This window comes from Dermacentor andersoni, chromosome 6 (genome assembly GCF_023375885.2).
Source record: "Dermacentor andersoni chromosome 6, qqDerAnde1_hic_scaffold, whole genome shotgun sequence".
Classification (NCBI taxonomy): Eukaryota; Metazoa; Arthropoda; class Arachnida; order Ixodida; family Ixodidae; genus Dermacentor; species Dermacentor andersoni.
In genome coordinates this window covers 78,684,892-78,703,361 of record NC_092819.1, presented here as the reverse complement: position 1 = coordinate 78,703,361, position 18,470 = coordinate 78,684,892, and the positions used below count along the sequence as shown (strand labels likewise).

The following is an 18,470-nucleotide window of genomic DNA, read 5'->3' as shown; positions in this document are numbered from 1 at the left end:
AATTAAATGTAGCAAGGACTAGACCATCCCTAGATTTTTTTAGACAAATTTTGCATCTGAGTTAAATTGTTTTAACATGCAGTACCTGATGGGGGTGAAATGCGAAAACACCCATGTACTTAGATTTAGGTGCACGTTAAAGAACCCCAGGTGGTCGAAATTTCCGGAGTCCCCCACTACGGCGTGCCTCATAATCAGAAAGTGGTTTTGGCACGTAAAACCCCATAATTTTTTTATTTTTTTTTAACATGCAGTACCTATGTATAGTTTACTGGATTGAACAGATTAGAATTCTCGAAATTTGTGGAAGCTAACAAGTCATGGTAGCCACCTGCTACTCACTGTGTTAGCAAGCTTCAAATGGACATTGTCTGGCCTCATGAGGTGCATGGCAATTAATTCTTAATAACAGCTTCATAGACAGTCCAGAATGGCTGCCATGCTTCTGCAGTCGAACCTACCTATAACAAAATTAAAGTGCTGAGGATGTTCCCTTGCTATAACCGATAATTGTTATAGCTGGGTTGCACAAAAAGAAAATGAGAGGTCCAACATGGAACATTTTAATTAGACGGAAAGAAGTACAGTTGAAGCCACTCATAAAGTTTGCAGATGTAACAGTACTTCGATTCAACAATGAGCAGGCTCGGCACCATGAACATTTGTGTGTGTTCTGTCATAAAATAAACCTGCCTACAATAATGTTCCCATGCCGCATTGTTGATTATAACAATTGAATCTGGCTACTTGGTGTCTGCGCTGAAAGGAAAAATGAAGCTAAACCCTGGGAAAGAAAAGCACGAGCCACCGCATTGTGTGCCCGTGTGTGCCTCTCTCCTGTCTCCTTCCCACCCCTTCGACTCGTGTTTCGAAGTTGTGCAAGGGAGATTCATGCCAGGCTAAATGCGGTGAAGTCATGCAGGGGGGCGTGTACGGCACACCGTGTAGGTGTGGTGCAGCAGCTCTTGTTGAGAACATGATCTTGTATTGTTGCACGAAGTGACACGGACAGAGACTAGAAGCAGACCAACTCGCCCAACTTTCTATCCTTTTGCATTACATTTCTTGTTGAGAATCTTGGTATCTTCTTACGGGCAAGCGTATCTGCCCCATTTGTGAAATCGGCGCGATTAAGTCAGAGGCTGCCGGGCTGGGAGAGGGAAGCGATACTAGAGGAGGAGGGTGTCTGGAGGTGGAGAGGAAGAGTGCGCGGCAGAGGGGGAGAAGGAAGGAGGCAGATCGTTGCGGAGGAGGGTAGGTGAAGCTGCAATAGTTTCACCTCCTCTGGCAGTTGCTACGAACTCTGTGCGCTACGGATGTACCAGGTTTGTCTGGCAGTCAAGAGCGAGAAGGACACAGCAATGCAAGCGTTGGCAGGCCTAGCGCGAGTCAATCAACCCCGAAGTTGTCTGCAAAGCAGGGCAGGAGCCGAACAAGGCCGGCAAAAGGTGTGGGCTAGGCGTGCCCAGGAGACTCCCTAGAAACGTGCTAGGCGGCTTGCCACAATGCAAACATTCTATACGTAATGCACAAAAAGGGGAAAGCACCTGTACGCTTCGCGTAACCCACGTTCTTGAGGTGAAACGTCACTATACTTTTCTTTTCGTCGCAGACACCCAGTAGCCAGGTTTCATTATTATAACTAATAATGTGCCATGGGAACCTTGTAGTAAGCAGTTTATTTTACCATAGAACATGCATAAAAATGGACGGTGCTGTGTCTGCTCATTATTAGATATGATATATTGTTAAAACCGGTATTTATAAATAGGCTCATCTTTATACCACTTGCCACGCTACTATACCACCTGATAAAAGCTCAACAATGCACACACATGCACTGTTATTACCTAAAGTGCACAGCTTGCAAGAAGTGGTTCTGTGTGTGTATATGTTTTATGTGCTCTTCTAAATAGAGGGTAGTTTATGATTGTGTTCGAGCTGAAAGATGACACTCAAGTTGTGTACTCCTGTCCTCGAGTCTTGTCTCTGCCCTGTTCTTCCTGCACATGACCCCTGTCTAAATTAGGCACACACTCACTTTTTTTATCACTTCATATAAAATGGTGGCTTTGTGACTATGCACTATGCTTGGCTACTGTCATCATTGACTATGCATCAGTTCACTATAATGGCTCCCCAGCCTATGCCTTTCTTTCACGTGTAAAAGGGCTTGTAAAATTATACAGAGGGACAGAAGGTGAAAAGTATGGGAGTGTAGTGGTACTGGCTGTATGTGGTTTTTAGCAGTGTGATCAAGTGGTGTTGTAGAAGCTGCAGGGTCTTCCAGCTGCTATATTCTGATTAGTCTCTATTTGTGGAGCTTGTTTATCAAGGTTATTTGTCAAAGCTTTTGATCAATGTATTTCTTTCCTGGCTGTTGTAAAACTTTGCTGCATCTGGTAAAATTATGAAATATGCTTCATTAAAACTGGCACAGATTTTACTGAAAATGCATAAATTGGTAAGGGAAAGTCAAAATCTCCTCATTATGATCACTGCCTTGTTATATGTGAAATGGATCATCTGCTTTGGCACTATGCCTGGTTTGTGCACTTAGTTAATGAAAAATGGAAGAGTAACTTGGAGCCAGGTTCTGTAACAATTTTTTTACAGGTCGATTCTTTTTGCCTTTTTTTCACCAGCTTGTATGTATTGTGTAGCGCTGGTTTCGCTGGATTTCGTCACCTGGGACAATTGTTATTGGCACACATGTTACTTAAGCTGAGATTGGCCACCCAGCGTGATGAAGTATAAAAAAAAAAAGCTCGAACAATAATCATTACAATATGTGGTCCCTAATCTTATGCGTCTAATTTGGCATCACTGACTTGACGAAAAAAATATGCAGAGAGAAAAAAGAAAGGCTAACCATGTTACTTGTTTTATTCCAAACAATCTGTGTGCAGAGAGAAGCATTTTTGTGTGGCTGTTACTTGGACTGGGCTTGGCTTCACAATGCATGTACGTTGATGCACAGAGCTGGAGCCATACAAGTATGCGGGCTATGGGCTGCTGCTGCGGTTAATGGAGTCGGAGCTGGACGACCCCCAACTGCGGAGCAAGGCCACACCCTTGCTGGGCGTGGCCATCGAGACTGCCTGGCACACGCTGAGCTGTTCGCCACTCAATGTTGAGGAGCTGCGCAGGGAAGGCGGTCTCCAGGTACTGCGAGCTTCGCGAGCAAAAAGTACCTGTGTGAACCTGTCTGCTCTGGACGTGTTGCGGTGGCCCAATGGCTACGGCATTGCGCTGCTGAGCACGAGGTTGCAGTGTCGATATGCGGCTGCAGCAGCTGCATTTCAATGGTGGCACCATGCAAAAACTCTCGTGTACTGTGCTTTGGGTGGCTTCTACTACGACGTCCCTCATAACCTAGTGCACAGTTTTCGGGTGTTAAATTCCATAATTTAATTTAACTTCATTTTGCCTGATCTAGATGGCGTTCCACGCGGTGTGCACATTTGTCGGGCTGGTGTATGCGAGCACTTGAGCTGTCATCAAGCTGTCGGCGTACTGTACTTGTGCTGCAGTAGTGAGTGAGCTGAGGTGTTGTGTGCATGTAAACCTGTTGGTGGTTGGCTCTAGCCCTTCTTTGTAGTACAGTCAAACGCCTTTATTACGAAGTTCTTGGGTCCTCCAAAATCATTCGCTGTATAGGCCACTTCCTCGTAAAGTTTGCACACCGCATAGCTCGCAGTGGAACTAGGACAGAATTATTCCTTTGTTATGCAGGTTATTTGAACTTATTTCTTGTAGAGGCGCTCGACTGTAACTTCATGTGTGTGCTTACTGGGAGGAGCAGAGAATGCTCATGCTGCAGCAGTTATTGCCAAACTTATTTCTCATATTGTGACTTAAATGTTAACTGCAATAAAATTTTTGACTATGTCAATAGCCTTTTCTGATAAGTGTATATACCTGAAGAGCAGCCTCTACACAAAATTGTACATTTGAAACACCAGTGGATGCACCTCAAAAAGCTTGTGACAAAAAAAAAAAAAAAAGAAAACTCTGGCTTTTCTGTTTGCCAGAACATTGAGAACCGGTGTCCACTTCTGAAGCGTACGTATCTGCTTACCACCAGGTGGCCATGTCGTCTGCTAAGGTGCTATTTAAGAGCATCAAATCCAAGAACTAGACAATTGCCAGCCTTACGGCATAGACAAGATTGCTTCAGTAGTCTAAACCACTCACTTATATAAACTTTTAGCCAACTTAAGCAAAGTAAGATTGCATTGCAGTTGCCTGTTGAAGTGCTGTCAGCGCATGCTTAGTGACAAGCAATGTATATTGTATAGTAACGGCATACACTATATACGTATACGGAACATGACTAGCTATAACAAAATGTCACCTAGAAGATATTGATGTGCATGACTGAGCAAAAGTCTATTAAAAAGCTCTTCGGTCAAATGGTGTTGTAAAATATAATGAATTTTTCTTTTTCCTTGCATAATCTTTCCTGTTCTTGCATTTTCCTTGTTTTCTTTTTCTTTCCTTGCATAATAAACTACCTGGTGTTAAGACGTTTTCGTGGTTTATACCATGTCTAAATAATTGGCCAAAGATATATGCGTTGATTTTTTGGTCATGACTTCACCTGCACAAATGGAATTCTGCTGCCTCAATGTACAAGCTTTAGAAGTTCTGGGTGGTACATATTTTGGACAATACAAATATCTAATGGTGCTTCGTCAGACTTGTATAATTAAAGGCACTCTAAAGGAAGGAAGTTGAGCTAGATTGAAAGATTAAGCTTCCGTAATAATTAATTTGTTTGTAGCAAGAACAGATATATTGCTAGCACGAATATGACAAAAATGAAAAACCTGAATGGTGCCACTTATTTTGGACTATGGTACCTCTCATGTGCCATCAGCACTGGCTGATTCACAGAGAGCGGCAGAGAAGGAAGTCGCGAGGGCAATTCCAGAAACTCGTTAGTTTTGGCATAGCCGATTCAGATCGAGGAGGAGCCGTGAGACCTTTGGTGGCAATTGTGTACGCAACAATCATGTAGGCATGCAGAAAACTATGATTGACTTCTAGACGAATAATCTAACAGTCCAACTAGGCCTAATATTTTCCTTTAGGGGGACCCCTAAGATACTAACTGCACGTGGTTCTGCCATGTGTGAAAGAGTTAAAACGTGCCCCTCTTTCCTTCGCAGCTGCTGGAACGTGCACTGTCGTGCAGTGTGGAGATGTTGAGCCACAGCTCCCAGAAGGGTGCCCTGGAGGTGGAGGTGCTGATGCACACGGCGCACTGCCTGGGCGTGGCAGCACAGTTCCCAGCCTGCCGGCAGGCCCTGGCCACCATGCAAGGACTGTCCAGGGACCTCTGCCGAGGCCTGTACTTTGACGTGAGTGTCGGGCTTGCTGGTTTGCCAGGCTTTGTTCAGTGCTTAAGGCCTGAAGAAACACTAAAGAGAAGAGAGATGTTTGATGATATGAGAGGCATAAAAGTTGGCCCGCCACTGTCCAGTCCAGCCATCTACTCTGCATTGGCGGAAGAGAAAGAAGAAAAGAGGAATACAAAAAGAGGAACAAGATGGCTAATGATGACGATAGAAGGAAGATGCAAAACTCATGACGGGTCAGTCTACTTGTAGCCTAGAGTCCTTACTTGACTTTTATTAAGTCAAATAAGGACTTGACATTTTATAAAGTCAAGTAAGGCTTGAATGGCCTGGAAACTACGCCTACAGTCATGCCAATCGCCCAGTACAAAGTCCTCTGACAACAGTTCGAGTCTAACAACAGTTGTCGAGTTGGGCAAGATCATCAGTCGACTGCTATTGCTCTCCACATTCTGAGAGCATCCATATAGCACATGCTTTATAGACTCGTACACATGGTACAGCTCATAGTCTGGAAACTCACCGCATTGCATTAAGTGTATGCAACAATGCTTAAGTGCGACTCCCAGCCTCACTCCGGCATGATCATCTAGCATGTTGTTCCATAGCACAAAAGATGAAACAGAATGTGAGAGTAGACAGGCCTTGCTGCACTTCATTTTTTTGCACTATGTCTTCTTTTTTCATTATGGAACATTGTGTCTGGTTTATACTGACTAAACCAAGTTCCTGTCTCTCATTTTTATCAACATACCATATTTACTCGCATAATGATAGCACTTTTTGTCAAAAAAATTGACGCAAATTGAGGAGTGTGATCATTACGTAGATTAATATTCACACGAAAAGAAACATTTTCTTTTTTCATCCCGCATTCGCTGCTTGATGACAACAGGTCAACAAGCAGGCGGCTGCCGCTGTCAGTACGGGACACCAAAACAAAAATGGTGGCCGGCAGATCAAGCCAAACGCGTCGAACATGATTGTTTTTCTTCTCGTGAGTACATTACATGCATTGAAACAGTTTCTTCTGCATCAGTAATGATTAATATTGGTAATATCGGCAAGTTTGTGACAATAACATAGCCATGTCCACTTTGAGGGGACAGAAACAGAGATGGGCGCGCTTAGCTGCCAGTGACATAGAAACACATGATGGGCATGCTGCAGAAACTGCGGCATTTGTCTTCACTGCTATCCTACTATGGCACGTTTCTACTAAGGGTAGGCAAATAGCTGCGTTACAAGCATCGGCATACGAATAGGGTACACTTCTAATGTATCAGTGTAAACGTGGCCACTATCGTTGCCACTCACGATTTGTTGCGTGCTCACGAGTGCAGACGAGAAGAATCGAAAGGCGCCCTTTGTGTTGTTGTTGACCAAAACCATTATAAAGCCTACATATTGTAGCACTCTTAAATGAAGCACACTAAACACACTGGTTTATTGTGGGCGAACTTGTGCCCGGAAACTCAATTATTAAGTATTCATACACTTTGAAAAAAGAGTTAACAGCAGCCTATTTCACAGTCAACCGCGTCTCTCCGCCGAACGCACTTTTCACGCGCCCCGAAGGCCAAGAGCCATGCCGTGGCTTCTCATTGGACGGCAGACTCGGGCGCTGCCGTGAGCGCGTGCACGGGAGACACGCGCTGTATCGCCATGCGCGAGGCGTTGCTGGCGCTCTTCTAATGGCGATTTTAGCGATGAGACGCTTCGAAAGGTGCCTCACGAGAGTGCTTGTACCTGGCATGTGGAGAGCTCTCTGCGGCATTAGTCCCCCTCCGAAAACGCATCGTCCCGATGCGTATGGAACAAATTTATCTAGAGATGTGTTTTCATTGCCTGTCGTAGTAAGGCTTCATGCGGACTACGTGTACGACCTCCGCATGGATGTGCCGCTTTGATCGCTCTTGCTCATGAGGGATGACTTCGTAATTCAGGTCACCTACTCGGCGAATAACTTCGTAAGGTCCAAAGTATCGGCGAAGGAGTTTTTCACTTAGTCCGCGACGACGCACTGGTGTCCATACCCACACTTTGTCGCCCGGGTGGTACTGAACTTCTCTGCGGCGCAGGTTGTAGTAGCTTGCGTCCCTACGTTGTTGCTGGCGGATACGGAACCGTGCCAACTGCCGGGCTTCTTCAGCTCGTTGTAGGAAGTCGTCGATGTCGTACGGGTTGTTGCTGTCATCATCTACCGGCAACATAGCATCCAGTGTGGTTGTTACTGTGCGGCCATAGACCAGTTGAAATGGAGTGACCTGGGTTGTCTCCTGTACTGCCGTATTATAGGCGAAAGTGGCGTAAGGCAAGATTGCGTCCCATGTCTTATGTTCGAGGTCGACATACATGGACAACATATCGGCCAGGCTTCGGTTTAGACGTTCCGTCAGGCCGTTTGTTTGGGGATGGTATGCAGTGCTTTTTCTGTGACTGGTGTGAGTCATCTTCATCAAACATTGCATCAAATCAGCTGTGAAGGCCGCTCCTCGATCGGTAATCACGACCATTGGTGCACCATGTCGCAGTACTATGTTACAAACGAAGAAATTTGCAACTTCAACTGCCGTTCCTCGCTCAAGGCAGCCAGTTTCAGCATATCGTGTTAAATAGTCCGTCGCTACTACGATCCATCTCTTCCCTGACGATGATGTTGGGAACGGGCCAAGAAGATCCATTCCAACTTGTTGAAATGGAGTCTTTGGTGGGTCTATGGGCTGGAGAAGTCCGGCCGGTTTCACGGGTGGTGTTTTGCGCCTTTGACATTCGCGACATGTCTTCACGTAATGCTGCACCGACGCTAACAATTTAGGCCAGAAGTATCTGAGACGAATTCTGGCGAACATCCGGCTGACACCTAAGTGACCCGACGATGGTTCATCATGGCAAGCTTCCAAAATTTCTGGTCGCATGGCTGACGGTACGACGAGTAAGAATTTTTCCTTGTTGCGTTCAAAGTTTCTCTTGTAGAGCGCATTATCTCGGAGGCAAAATGACGATAAACCTCTCATAAACATGCGTGGGACGTGGACGTCGTATCCTTCGAGGTGTTTGATGAGTGGGAGCAATTCTGTGTCGGCCCGTTGACGCTCAGCGATTTCCGAAGCTGTCATCGCTGTAAGAGACGGGAAATCTTCTTCTTCTGAAGGAGTCGACTCCACTGGTGAGCGGGACAAGCAGTCAGCATTGTTATGTTTTCTTCCAGACCTGTACACGACAGTAATGTCGTATTCTTGGAGCCTCAGGCTCCACCTCGCAAGTCGTCCAGATGGGTCTTTTAGGTTTGCCAGCCAGCAAAGAGAATGGTGATCGCTGACTGCACGGAACGGCCTGCCGTAAAGGTATGGTCGGAACTTGCTGATGGCCCATATGACAGCCAAACACTCCTTTTCCGTCGCAGAGTAATTTGTTTCAGCTTTCGAGAGAGTGCGGCTAGCATACGCTATGACTTTCTCTTCCCCATTTTGCCACTGAACTAAAACCGCGCCGAGACCGAGATTGCTTGCATCTGTGTGGACTTCTGTGTCCGCTGTCTCGTCGAAGTGGGCGAGGATCGGTGGGGCTTGCAATCGTCCCTTTAGTTCATTGAACGCAACCTCTTGTTCAGCATGCCACATGAAGGGTACGTCTTCTTTAGAAAGTTTCGTCAGAGGTTCGGCAATTTTCGAGAAGTTTTCTACAAATCGCCTGTAATAAGCGCATAGTCCCAAAAATTGCCGTACCGTCTTCTTGTTTGTAGGCTTTGGAAATCGTGCAACAGCAGCAGTCTTGTCGGGATCCGGAGCAGTACCTTGCGCGCTAATTACGTGACCCAGGAAACGAAGTTCTTGGAATCCAAACTGGCACTTTTCCGGTTTAATGGTTAGGCCTGCCGAGCGGATGGCTTGAAGCACTAAACGCAGCCTCTGGAGATGCTGGTCGAATGTTGCGGAAAATACCACTACGTCGTCTAGGTAAACTAAGCATGACTGCCATTTAAGACCCGAGAGGACACTGTCCATCATGCGCTGGAATGTCGCCGGCGCACAGCAGAGACCGAATGGAAGCGCTTTGAACTCATACAGGCCGTCTGGGGTTACGAAAGCAGTTTTTTCACGGTCTCTTTCGTCTACTTCAATTTGCCAATATCCGCTCTTGAGATCTAATGAAGAGAAAAATTTTGCATGTCGTAGGCGATCCAACGTGTCATCAATGCGGGGAAGGGGGTATACATCCCGCCTGGTCACACTGTTCAATTTCCGGTAATCAACACAGAATCTCAATGTATTGTCCTTCTTTCTCACAAGGACTACCGGCGACGCCCATGGGCTGTTTGATGGCTGAATGACATCGTCCTCAAGCATCTCTTGCACCTGACTCTTTATGATCTCTCGTTCAACCGGTGACACTCGGTACGGATGTTGGTATACTGGCCTGGTCGCTTCGTCTGTTATTATACGGTGTTTAACAATTGGTGTGCGCCGTACCTTTGATGAGGTGGAGAAACATTCTGCGAATTCATTTATAAGGTCCTCCATCATTTCTTTCTGGGCTGGCGTCAGACTTTGGTTGATCGCAACTGATGTTACGGCGTCATGCATAGTTTGGACAGCAGGTGGCCTTAATGCTAAGCTACATACATCTGTGACCGCAGTAGCGCTGTGCAGGAAGGCGATGGCTGTGCTCTTTGCGACGTGCTGAAATTCACTTCCGAAGTTCGTCAGCAATACATCAGCACACCCATCGCGTAGTTGAACAATTCCTCGTGCTACGCAAATGCCTTTTTTCAACAGTAGCTCGACGTTGGCCTCCGCTATACCTTCCGAGTCGTCGAATGCTTCGTTTCTTACGCGAACCAGCATGCTGCATCGTGGTGGTACGGTTATGTCATCGTCGGTAACCCGCAAGGCAACGTGTTCTACCTCCTCCGACTCTTGCATGTCTATAGCCTGCTTCGTAGAAAATGACACGCTAGAATTCCGCAGGTTGATTATGGCACCATTTGTTAGGAGAAAGTCCATTCCGAGTATTACATCCTTCGAACATTCTGGTAGCACGACAAAATCAGCGACGTAAGAAAAACCCCGAATTCCGATTCTCGCTGTACATCTACCCAGGGGCGTAATGAGGTGCCCACCAGCCGTACGTATCTGGGGTCCACTCCATGGCATCAAAACTTTTTTCAATTCCTTCGTGAGTGCATATCTTACGACGGAATAATCGGCACCTGTGTCAACTAATGCACTCAATTCATGACCGTCTATTGTAATGCTCAAGTCTGAAGAAATTCTCTGTTCACTTATCTTATTCATCCGCTTCTGTTCGTCGCGGCTGCTCGGTAAACTTGACGGAGGATCTTGGCTTTTTCGAACGTCAGCGGCCTCGCCTCCACAGGTCGCTCGCTTCAGTTTTCCGGACGTGGGCTCAGTGAACGACGCCTTGGTGAAATCGAGGATGGCCGTGGACTTGGTGATCGGTAGCGTGCAGACGCTGATGATCGGGGCTGGTGTTGGTATCTAGCAGCCGGATCCTGTTGTCGGGTCAAGTAGTCCTGAATTTCGGTGGGTCTTTCGCCATTACGGGGGCAAGGTGCATTTATCGTAAAGCCGCGAAGACCTGCTCTGCGATATGGGCACATTCTGTAAAGGTGTCCAGCTTCCCCGCAGTGGAAACAGAGTGGTGTCCGGTCGGGTGCACGCCACACGTCACTTTTTCGTGGCCTCAGCTCTGCTAGAAGGGGTCCACTGCGCAGAGTCGGCTGGCGGCTGCTGGGAGTCGCGAATGCATGCCTGGTCGGTTGGCATAACACATCAGCGTACGTTGGCACGCGACGTACGGGTGGTGGTTGGTCATGATGAGCAGGCGGTTCCTCACGTCCTGGCTGCAGAATGGCGTGGCGAACTTCATCTCGAATGACGGCGGCGAGAGTTGAGACTGTCGGCGTGGCTTCCAGTAGCTGCAGCTTTCGAAGCTCCTCCTTTACGATTGATCTCACCAGTTCTCTTAGTGCTTCGGTGTTACTGCCTGGGCCTGCTGACAGGATATCGGCCGGTGCGCTGGTGACATCACGATTGTAGTGATGGGCACGCTGCTGCAGCGCCTTCTCTATGGTCGTCGCTTCGGCGCCAAACTCAGCAACACTGTGTGGTGGGTTGCGGACGAGTCCTGCAAACAGCTCCTGCTTAACGCCACGCATCAGATGGCGTAATTTCTTCTCTTCGGTCATGTTTGGATCAGCGCGCGTGAAGAGACGGGACATGTCCTCGATATACATGCCGACACTTTCGTTAGTGCGCTGGTTTCTGGCTTGTAGGGCGTGCTCTGCCTTCTCTCGCCGATCGGTGCTGGCATACGTGGCAAGCAGTTGTCGCCGAAATTCTTCCCACGAAGATAGTGTCGCTTCATGATTGACGTACCACGTCCTCGCTGAGTCTTCTAACGCGAAGTACACGTTGCGAAGCTTCCGTGTCTCGTCCCAGCCGTTGAAATCTGCCACTCGCTCGAACTGCTCTAACCAGTCTTCCACATCTTCGAACGTATCGCCGTGGAAGGACTCGGGCGTGCGTGGTGGGTACACGATGAGCTGGGATGATGCCACTGGGCTGGTCATGGTTGCACCGTCGCTGATAGCTGTTGCCCGCACTGCTGCAGCAACAGGAAGCGGTCCGAACTCGGGTGGGTCTCCTCGGATGCGGCGGCTTGTGCGCTGGTGTACTGGAGTCAGTTCCCTGGGTTCCAATCGCTGAGGGTCGGGGCTCCGTTCTCTTACGAACTGGGGACTTCCAATCATACCCCGCACCTCCACCAGAAATGTAGCACTCTTAAATGAAGCACACTAAACACACTGGTTTATTGTGGGCGAACTTGTGCCCAGAAACTCAATTATTAAGTATTCATACACTTTGAAAAAAGAGTTAACAGCAGCCTATTTCACAGTCAACCGCGTCTCTCCGCCGAACGCACTTTTCACGCGCCCCGAAGGCCAAGAGCCACGCCGTGGCTTCTCATTGGACGGCAGACTCGGGCGCTGCCGTGAGCGCGTGCACGGGAGACACGCGCTGTATCGCCATGCGCGAGGCGTTGCTGGCGCTCTTCTAATGGCGATTTTAGCGATGAGACGCTTCGAAAGGTGCCTCACGAGAGTGCTTGTACCTGGCATGTGGAGAGCTCTCTGCGGCAATATAATAAAGCCGAGGCAAGTTCGGTTGTAGCTTTTTTTTAATGGAAGTGCGGGAAGTGAAAGGAATGAAATGGGGCATCTGCTTAAGAATGTTGGGTTTGTGCAGACCACTTGCTATGCCTTCAAGAGTCGTTCGCGTAGCATTCAACAGATGGTAAGCGCGATCATCATTAGCTAGACTTGGCACACGACATGTTGCTGCGACAAGTTCAGGGTGCGATCATTACACGAGTGCGATCATTATGTGAGTAAATACGGTATTTTAATTGCACTGCACAACAAAGGCCTTTCCCAAAGATACTTAGTTGCCTGTTGTGGGCCAGCCAAGCTCATCCCAAGGCTTTGCATTTTCTAATTTAAAGTACTTCTGACTTATACAATAAAATCAGGCATGTGTAAAATGTGTGGATAGTGGGAACGTACAGTGGAGCCTTGTTGACACAATTTCGTTACGTACGATTTCCTGGCACCAACGTTTGTGATCGAGAACACAGAAATGGCCCAATACAGTTATGCTTATTTTTTACTGGTTAGTATGTTCCCGGAGAACACAATCTTTTAGCACAAACATTCAGTAGATCACCATACTGCGATCGTATGATAAGTTTTTCGGCTGCTAAATCCCATGTAAACAAGAAAAAGGCACTGTGCGGGCACAATCGAGAATAGTAGCTGCCCACCACAGCAGCATCTGCAATACTCGCCTGCCCTTCTCGTGTGAAAACGCTGGTACAAACTAAATTTCTTATTCCAGTACCAGCAAGTCTCCTCCCAGCTTGGCGCCCACCGCATTCACAGCAATCACTGCCAATCCTATTGTGATAAGCATCTTCACTTATTCGTTTCACAGCGCGTGAATTGTAGTGCCGTTGGTAGCAGGTTGCACACTTTCAATAGGCGATAACCCAAACGCACTGCCATTCCCTGCTGCACACGGAGCAAAGGAAGCATTGTGTACCACTCTGGCGGCATCGTAGACATCGTATTCTGATGTTAACCACCAGCTCAATTTCGTTTATACAGTTGAACCTTGCAATAACGAAATCGGCGAGGAACATGAAAAAATTTGCTTTCGTGAGGATTTCGTTGTTGCAAAATGAGACAGCACAGATAGGTAATGCATCGCAGAACGAAACGTTACTGTCAAAATTCCGTTAGCCTATTTCAAAAGGTGGCAGTGCAAAAAGACAGAGATGAGATGACAAGCATCAGCGCTTGTCTCATCTCTGTCTGTCTTTTTCGCACTGCCATCTTTTCAAATATGTATCAATACGCCCAGTTCGCCACATTAATCCGTTGCTTGCATTGCCGACAATACAATCTGCACCGCGTGTGTCGGTCAGCAGAGGCAGCGCTGTGGTGGAGCAGTATTCTCGGTCAATTTGGAGATATGATTGCTTTTGCGAGATTTTGCATAACTCGGCACCAGACGCAGAGCAACAGTGCTCCACCCATGCAGCAGCATTTTTCCATCGCTTGCTGTCTCCCGTAGGTGCTGACGCATCCGGTGCCGAGTGCGAAAGTGATTGTATCTCGTATACCCAAAGGCAGTTGGTCCAGATTACAGCCCCTTTGCGCAAATCTACATCCGGCACCAAATCCGCAAGCAATGCCTGTGGGGTGACGCCAAAACCAGCGTTCTTGAATCAAGGAATGTGTACGAGGAAATGCGTATTCCTCGACGATCGCTCAATCACGGCTCGATGCATGGCACTCCATGCTGCAACTGCCATCTCAAGCACCATAAACCATTCCACATCGGTGGGATGTGGATTTCCTTGTTTTTGCTGCATTTTTCTCGCCGAGGCGCAAGTCGCACACTGCACTAGGTGCACAAAAACCATTGTCACACATGTCGGTAGCAACGTGCTGCCACTTCAAACGGCTGATCAACAAACACGATGGTGGACATGACGTGTTTCTGGCGTGATTGCTTCCGGCTCTTGGTTGTTTTTGTAAACAAAAATGGCGGCGCCCATGCAAGCGTCATGTGGTGGTACTTTACGCTATTTTAGTGCAAAGCCATCGCATCTAAGTACATTTTGTAGCCTACTAGCCTTGCACAAGTAGGTAATATGTGGAGTTACATTCCGGCAAATTCGTTAATGCGGGATTGTAGTACAGCAACATTTGGTTATTGAGAGGTACGAAATACATTGAATCCTGTGTACATTTGATGAGGATACGAAAATATTTTGTCATCGCGAGAATTTCATAGTTGGGGGATTTTGTTATTGCGAGTTCTGACTGTATTTCCAGTTGCTGTCTCAAAAAAAACACAATGCAATAGGAAAACAATGATGGACCTGCTAGCTTGATGCACGGCAATGATTGCACATGTCAAAACCTCCCGCCGAAATGCCCAGCTTGAAGAAGCTGCTGACCCAGGCCGAATTCGAGGAGCACAAACATAATCTTGCAGAAGCCATAAAAATGACAATGTGCATTTTGGGGCTACTCGAGCTCCACCAGCTTGGCTTATGTCGGTGCCTCATGCTACAATGATTTGTGCAATGCTTCAAATGATGTAGATGTCAACTACAGTTGAGTCTGTCAATTTTTTAGTGACTTCCGATCATACATTCTCTTAGTTAATACATTTTGCTCAAGTTTTTTTCTAAAATGTATGAATGAAGTTCTACTGTACTAGACGTCCAGATACCGTATTTACCCGCGTATAACCCGCCCCTGCGTATAACCCGCACCCCTAACTTTGAACTCGGCGGAAAAAAAAAAAAAAAAAACTCGCGTATAACCCGCACGTTTACCTGAAAAAAAAAAAATTAGCGCTAGAAAGATGCAACTCACACTCAGTGATCATTTCGTTTTCAGAACATTTATTCAAACGACCGCCACCACGTCACTGGTTATCCGATTCTTAATCGTCGCCGCTCTCACTACTGCCATCCGAGGCTTCATCGCCACTCTCAAAGACGTAGTCGTCCTCGGAACCATCCAAACTATTACTGATCGCACATTTTTTAAAGCTTTTCCGCACCAAATCGGCCGGTATCGCTTTCCACGCATCCACGATCCACTGGCACAGCAATGGAATATCAGGCCTTCGCACGCGTCCCGTCGGTGTGAGGGCGTAAATGCCGTCGGCCATCCACTGGGCATACAGCCGCTTCACGTGTGCCTTGAACGGCTTGTTCAGGCACACGTCGAGTGGCTGTAGCATGGACGTCATGCCGCCAGGTATTATGACGAGGTCGGTGCTGGTCTCGGCAAGGCGAGCCTTCACCGCATCAGTGCAGTGGCCTCTGAAGGAATCTAGTACGAGCATCGACCGGCGTGCCAGCAAGGCACCTGGTCTTCGCTCCCAGATTACTCGAAGCCAGTCACCGACTAGGCCACTGTTCATCCACGAATTTTCTTCCGCACGCACAACGATTCCTGGGGGCAGTGGAATGCTAGGTAGCGTCTTGCGTTTGAAAATGACATACGGGCGCAGTTTCGTGCCGTCAGCCAAAGCGCATAGCATGACTGTGCAGCGCAGCTTGGCATTTCCGCCGGTCAGCACGCTGACTGATTTGGAGCCCTTTTTTTCCATGGTCGTGTCCATCGGCATCTCAAAGTACACAGGTGTTTGATCAGCATTTCCCACCTGAGACAGCAAATAGCTGTGCTCCTTCCGAAGTGCGATCACATATCGTTGAAAGTTCAACAACTTTTCCTCGTAGGCTTCAGGAAGCCGCTGGCACATGGTTGTTCGCCGCCGCATAGAAAATCCATGTCTTCGCATGAAGCGCTGAAGCCATCCACGGCTTGCACGAAACTCACGTGGAATGTTCAATTCCCGGGCCAACTTCAGGGCTTCCATTTGCGCCATCTCAGTCGAAACAGCGTGGCCACGACTTCTCTGCTCCTCAATGAACTTCGCAAGCTGCGTCTCGAGGTGGGGGTACGCGCCAGTCTTCGGACCCCGAAACGCTCGCCTGTCCCGGTTCGTTGCTTCGAGACTCTCTTTTTTCTTCCTCCAGTCGCGAATGCACGACTCGTCGACGTCATGCTGTCTTGCAGCAGCTCTGTTGCCGATTTCTTCGGCAGCGGCTATAATCTTTAGCTTCTCTTTCGCTGTGAAACACTGCCGTCGAGTCGCACTCATGATGCCAAAACAAAGCAGGCAAACAGTGCAAACTGGGGTAAGTACACTAAACAGCGCCTAACGCGAGGCTCAACAATGCTGGCCTTTCGTTGGCCCTTCATCGGCTTGACAAGCGTCGATGACGATGGGGATGGCGGACTACACGGGGAGGCCGCCGCACATTGCGGTGAAGCCGACCACCCCCCCCCCTCCCAAGGAAAAAATTCGCAGATAACCCGCACCCCCACTTTTTAAACGCGTTTTTTCACATTTTGGTGCGGGTTATACGCGAATAAATACGGTAATTCACTGGCAGCACCATTGTATTAATCATGTGATGATTTTTTAATTCTTTTTGCCAAGAGGGAATTATATCACATGAATGTCTGAAATAGCTTGGTGTGTTACAATTAACCACATGCTAAATCCACCAGTTTTGTTTCTTTAGCTGAACCAATTCCTTCTAGGTTTGAGACACGGTTAGATTACTGGAAAATTCAAATTGGTAAATTCTAAATTTTGTTCCATTCTGCTGATGACTTGTTTCTGTGACGTTGAAGATTAAGAAATGCCATTAAAGTTTTTTGGCACCTGGAGGGGATATTTAAATTTATTTAGAAACAAAGTGAGCAACTGTGGGGATGCAGCTTCTGGTAGAGAAAGAGATCGTAAAATGGCATGTTTTTAGAGAGGCCACAAAGAGGGCAGCATATCTCTCGACACAAGCCACTGAACTGCGCACCTCCATCTCTGGGCATCTCGACTTCATATGGTCCGAAAAGTGACACCGGGAGACTGGTGCCCATGTGGAGTCGGTTTATTTTGCACTGTATCGTCTTCTCAATCTATCTGTTCATCCTGTGCTTTCCATGATGTGCAGCGAATTATGTCGTACCAGCAAGCCCAAGCCCCCAGCCTTGTAAACGGCTATTGGGCAGGCAGAATTTCTTTATTACTGAGTGTTTAGCTTGTATTGCTCTTCACGGAATGTCAGGTTATTGTAGACGCCGACAAAAACAGCCACATTGGTGGTGACATCTCTTGGTGCAGCAAATTTGAAAAGCCAGCTGCAACGAAATTTTGGACAGCTTCGTATCCTAGGCTTGGAGAGTGACGATAGGAGCAGCCTCCGTGCACAATATTATGTTTCTGTTAATATGAGCGCATGCTTCATGAAAAGTTTGCAAAAGCAAGTGTGCTTGACACCAACACTAAACTAACAAAAAGAAAAAAGAAAAATGCCGCCATTACGACTCACCAGAAGTGATGTACGACCCAGAATTTGTGGCTCCTTGGCACGACCTCCAAGGTTGGGCGCTTCCAGCGGCTGCTCGCGGCGTGGTGAAAGATCTCTGAGGCACCATGATGGGACCTGCATCATATCCGCTAACCACCAAGTGCATGCGTCTGCTTAAGTGCTTTAAGGAGGCTAACAAGAAATTTGGATGAATACTAACCCTGTAGCTTTGCCAAAATTGCTTCAATAGTACATAACACTCATTTATTGCCAATTTAGCCAAGCTGCAATTTCGATGCATTTGGCCTTGAATCAGGGAGGACACAGTGCCATTAATGCAGAGACTAACCACATTATAGTTGGCTCGTGTTGGAATGCATTGGTAGCAATGTAATCGTCAGCACGCAGTTCTTTTTGTAGTTTTGCTTCAATAACAACACCATTGTAAAACAAAATAGTCTGATGTGTTGTTGGACAAAGCATCAGAAGATGTTGCTACCAGCATTTTAGTGTCATTCATGTCTCCGGTAAGCTGGTATTCTGTGAAGGGTAATACATGTACAGATAAAATTCTACTTTTGCTTCAGTACATCAAAATTTCAGTTCAGTGCGTTGTCC

General features: G+C 47.3%; 2 protein-coding genes across 2 annotated transcripts in view; one reads left to right on the top strand and one right to left on the bottom strand.

Annotated features, from left to right (window-relative positions):
* The window catches only part of Rme-8 (receptor mediated endocytosis 8), a 157,946-nt gene that overhangs the window by 100,656 nt on the left and 38,820 nt on the right, over nucleotides 1–18,470 (top strand). Inside the window, exons 30-31 of the mRNA XM_050171184.3 lie at nucleotides 2,981–3,165; nucleotides 5,175–5,366. Coding sequence (XP_050027141.1) covers nucleotides 2,981–3,165; nucleotides 5,175–5,366 — 377 coding nt within the window. The remainder of the gene's footprint in view (nucleotides 1–2,980; nucleotides 3,166–5,174; nucleotides 5,367–18,470) is intronic.
* Nucleotides 10,641–17,996, bottom strand: LOC140218880 (uncharacterized). Its single transcript, XM_072288585.1, has 2 exons — nucleotides 17,874–17,996; nucleotides 10,641–12,168 (listed from the first exon to the last, which is right to left on the bottom strand). The coding sequence occupies exons 1-2, from the start codon at nucleotides 17,994–17,996 to the stop codon at nucleotides 10,753–10,755; spliced, it is 1,539 nt and encodes a 512-aa protein (XP_072144686.1). The 3' UTR covers nucleotides 10,641–10,752.

Excerpts from the sequence above, each read along its gene's own strand:
- LOC140218880 (XM_072288585.1), bottom strand. The coding sequence starts at position 17,996 with ATGATGCAGGTCCCATCATGGTGCCTCAGAGATCTTTCACCACGCCGC. Across the intron at positions 12,169-17,873 it reads TGGGTCGTACATCACTTCTG|AGTGCTACATTTCTGGTGGA; the intron begins GTGAGTCGTAAT and ends GCTTCATTTAAG.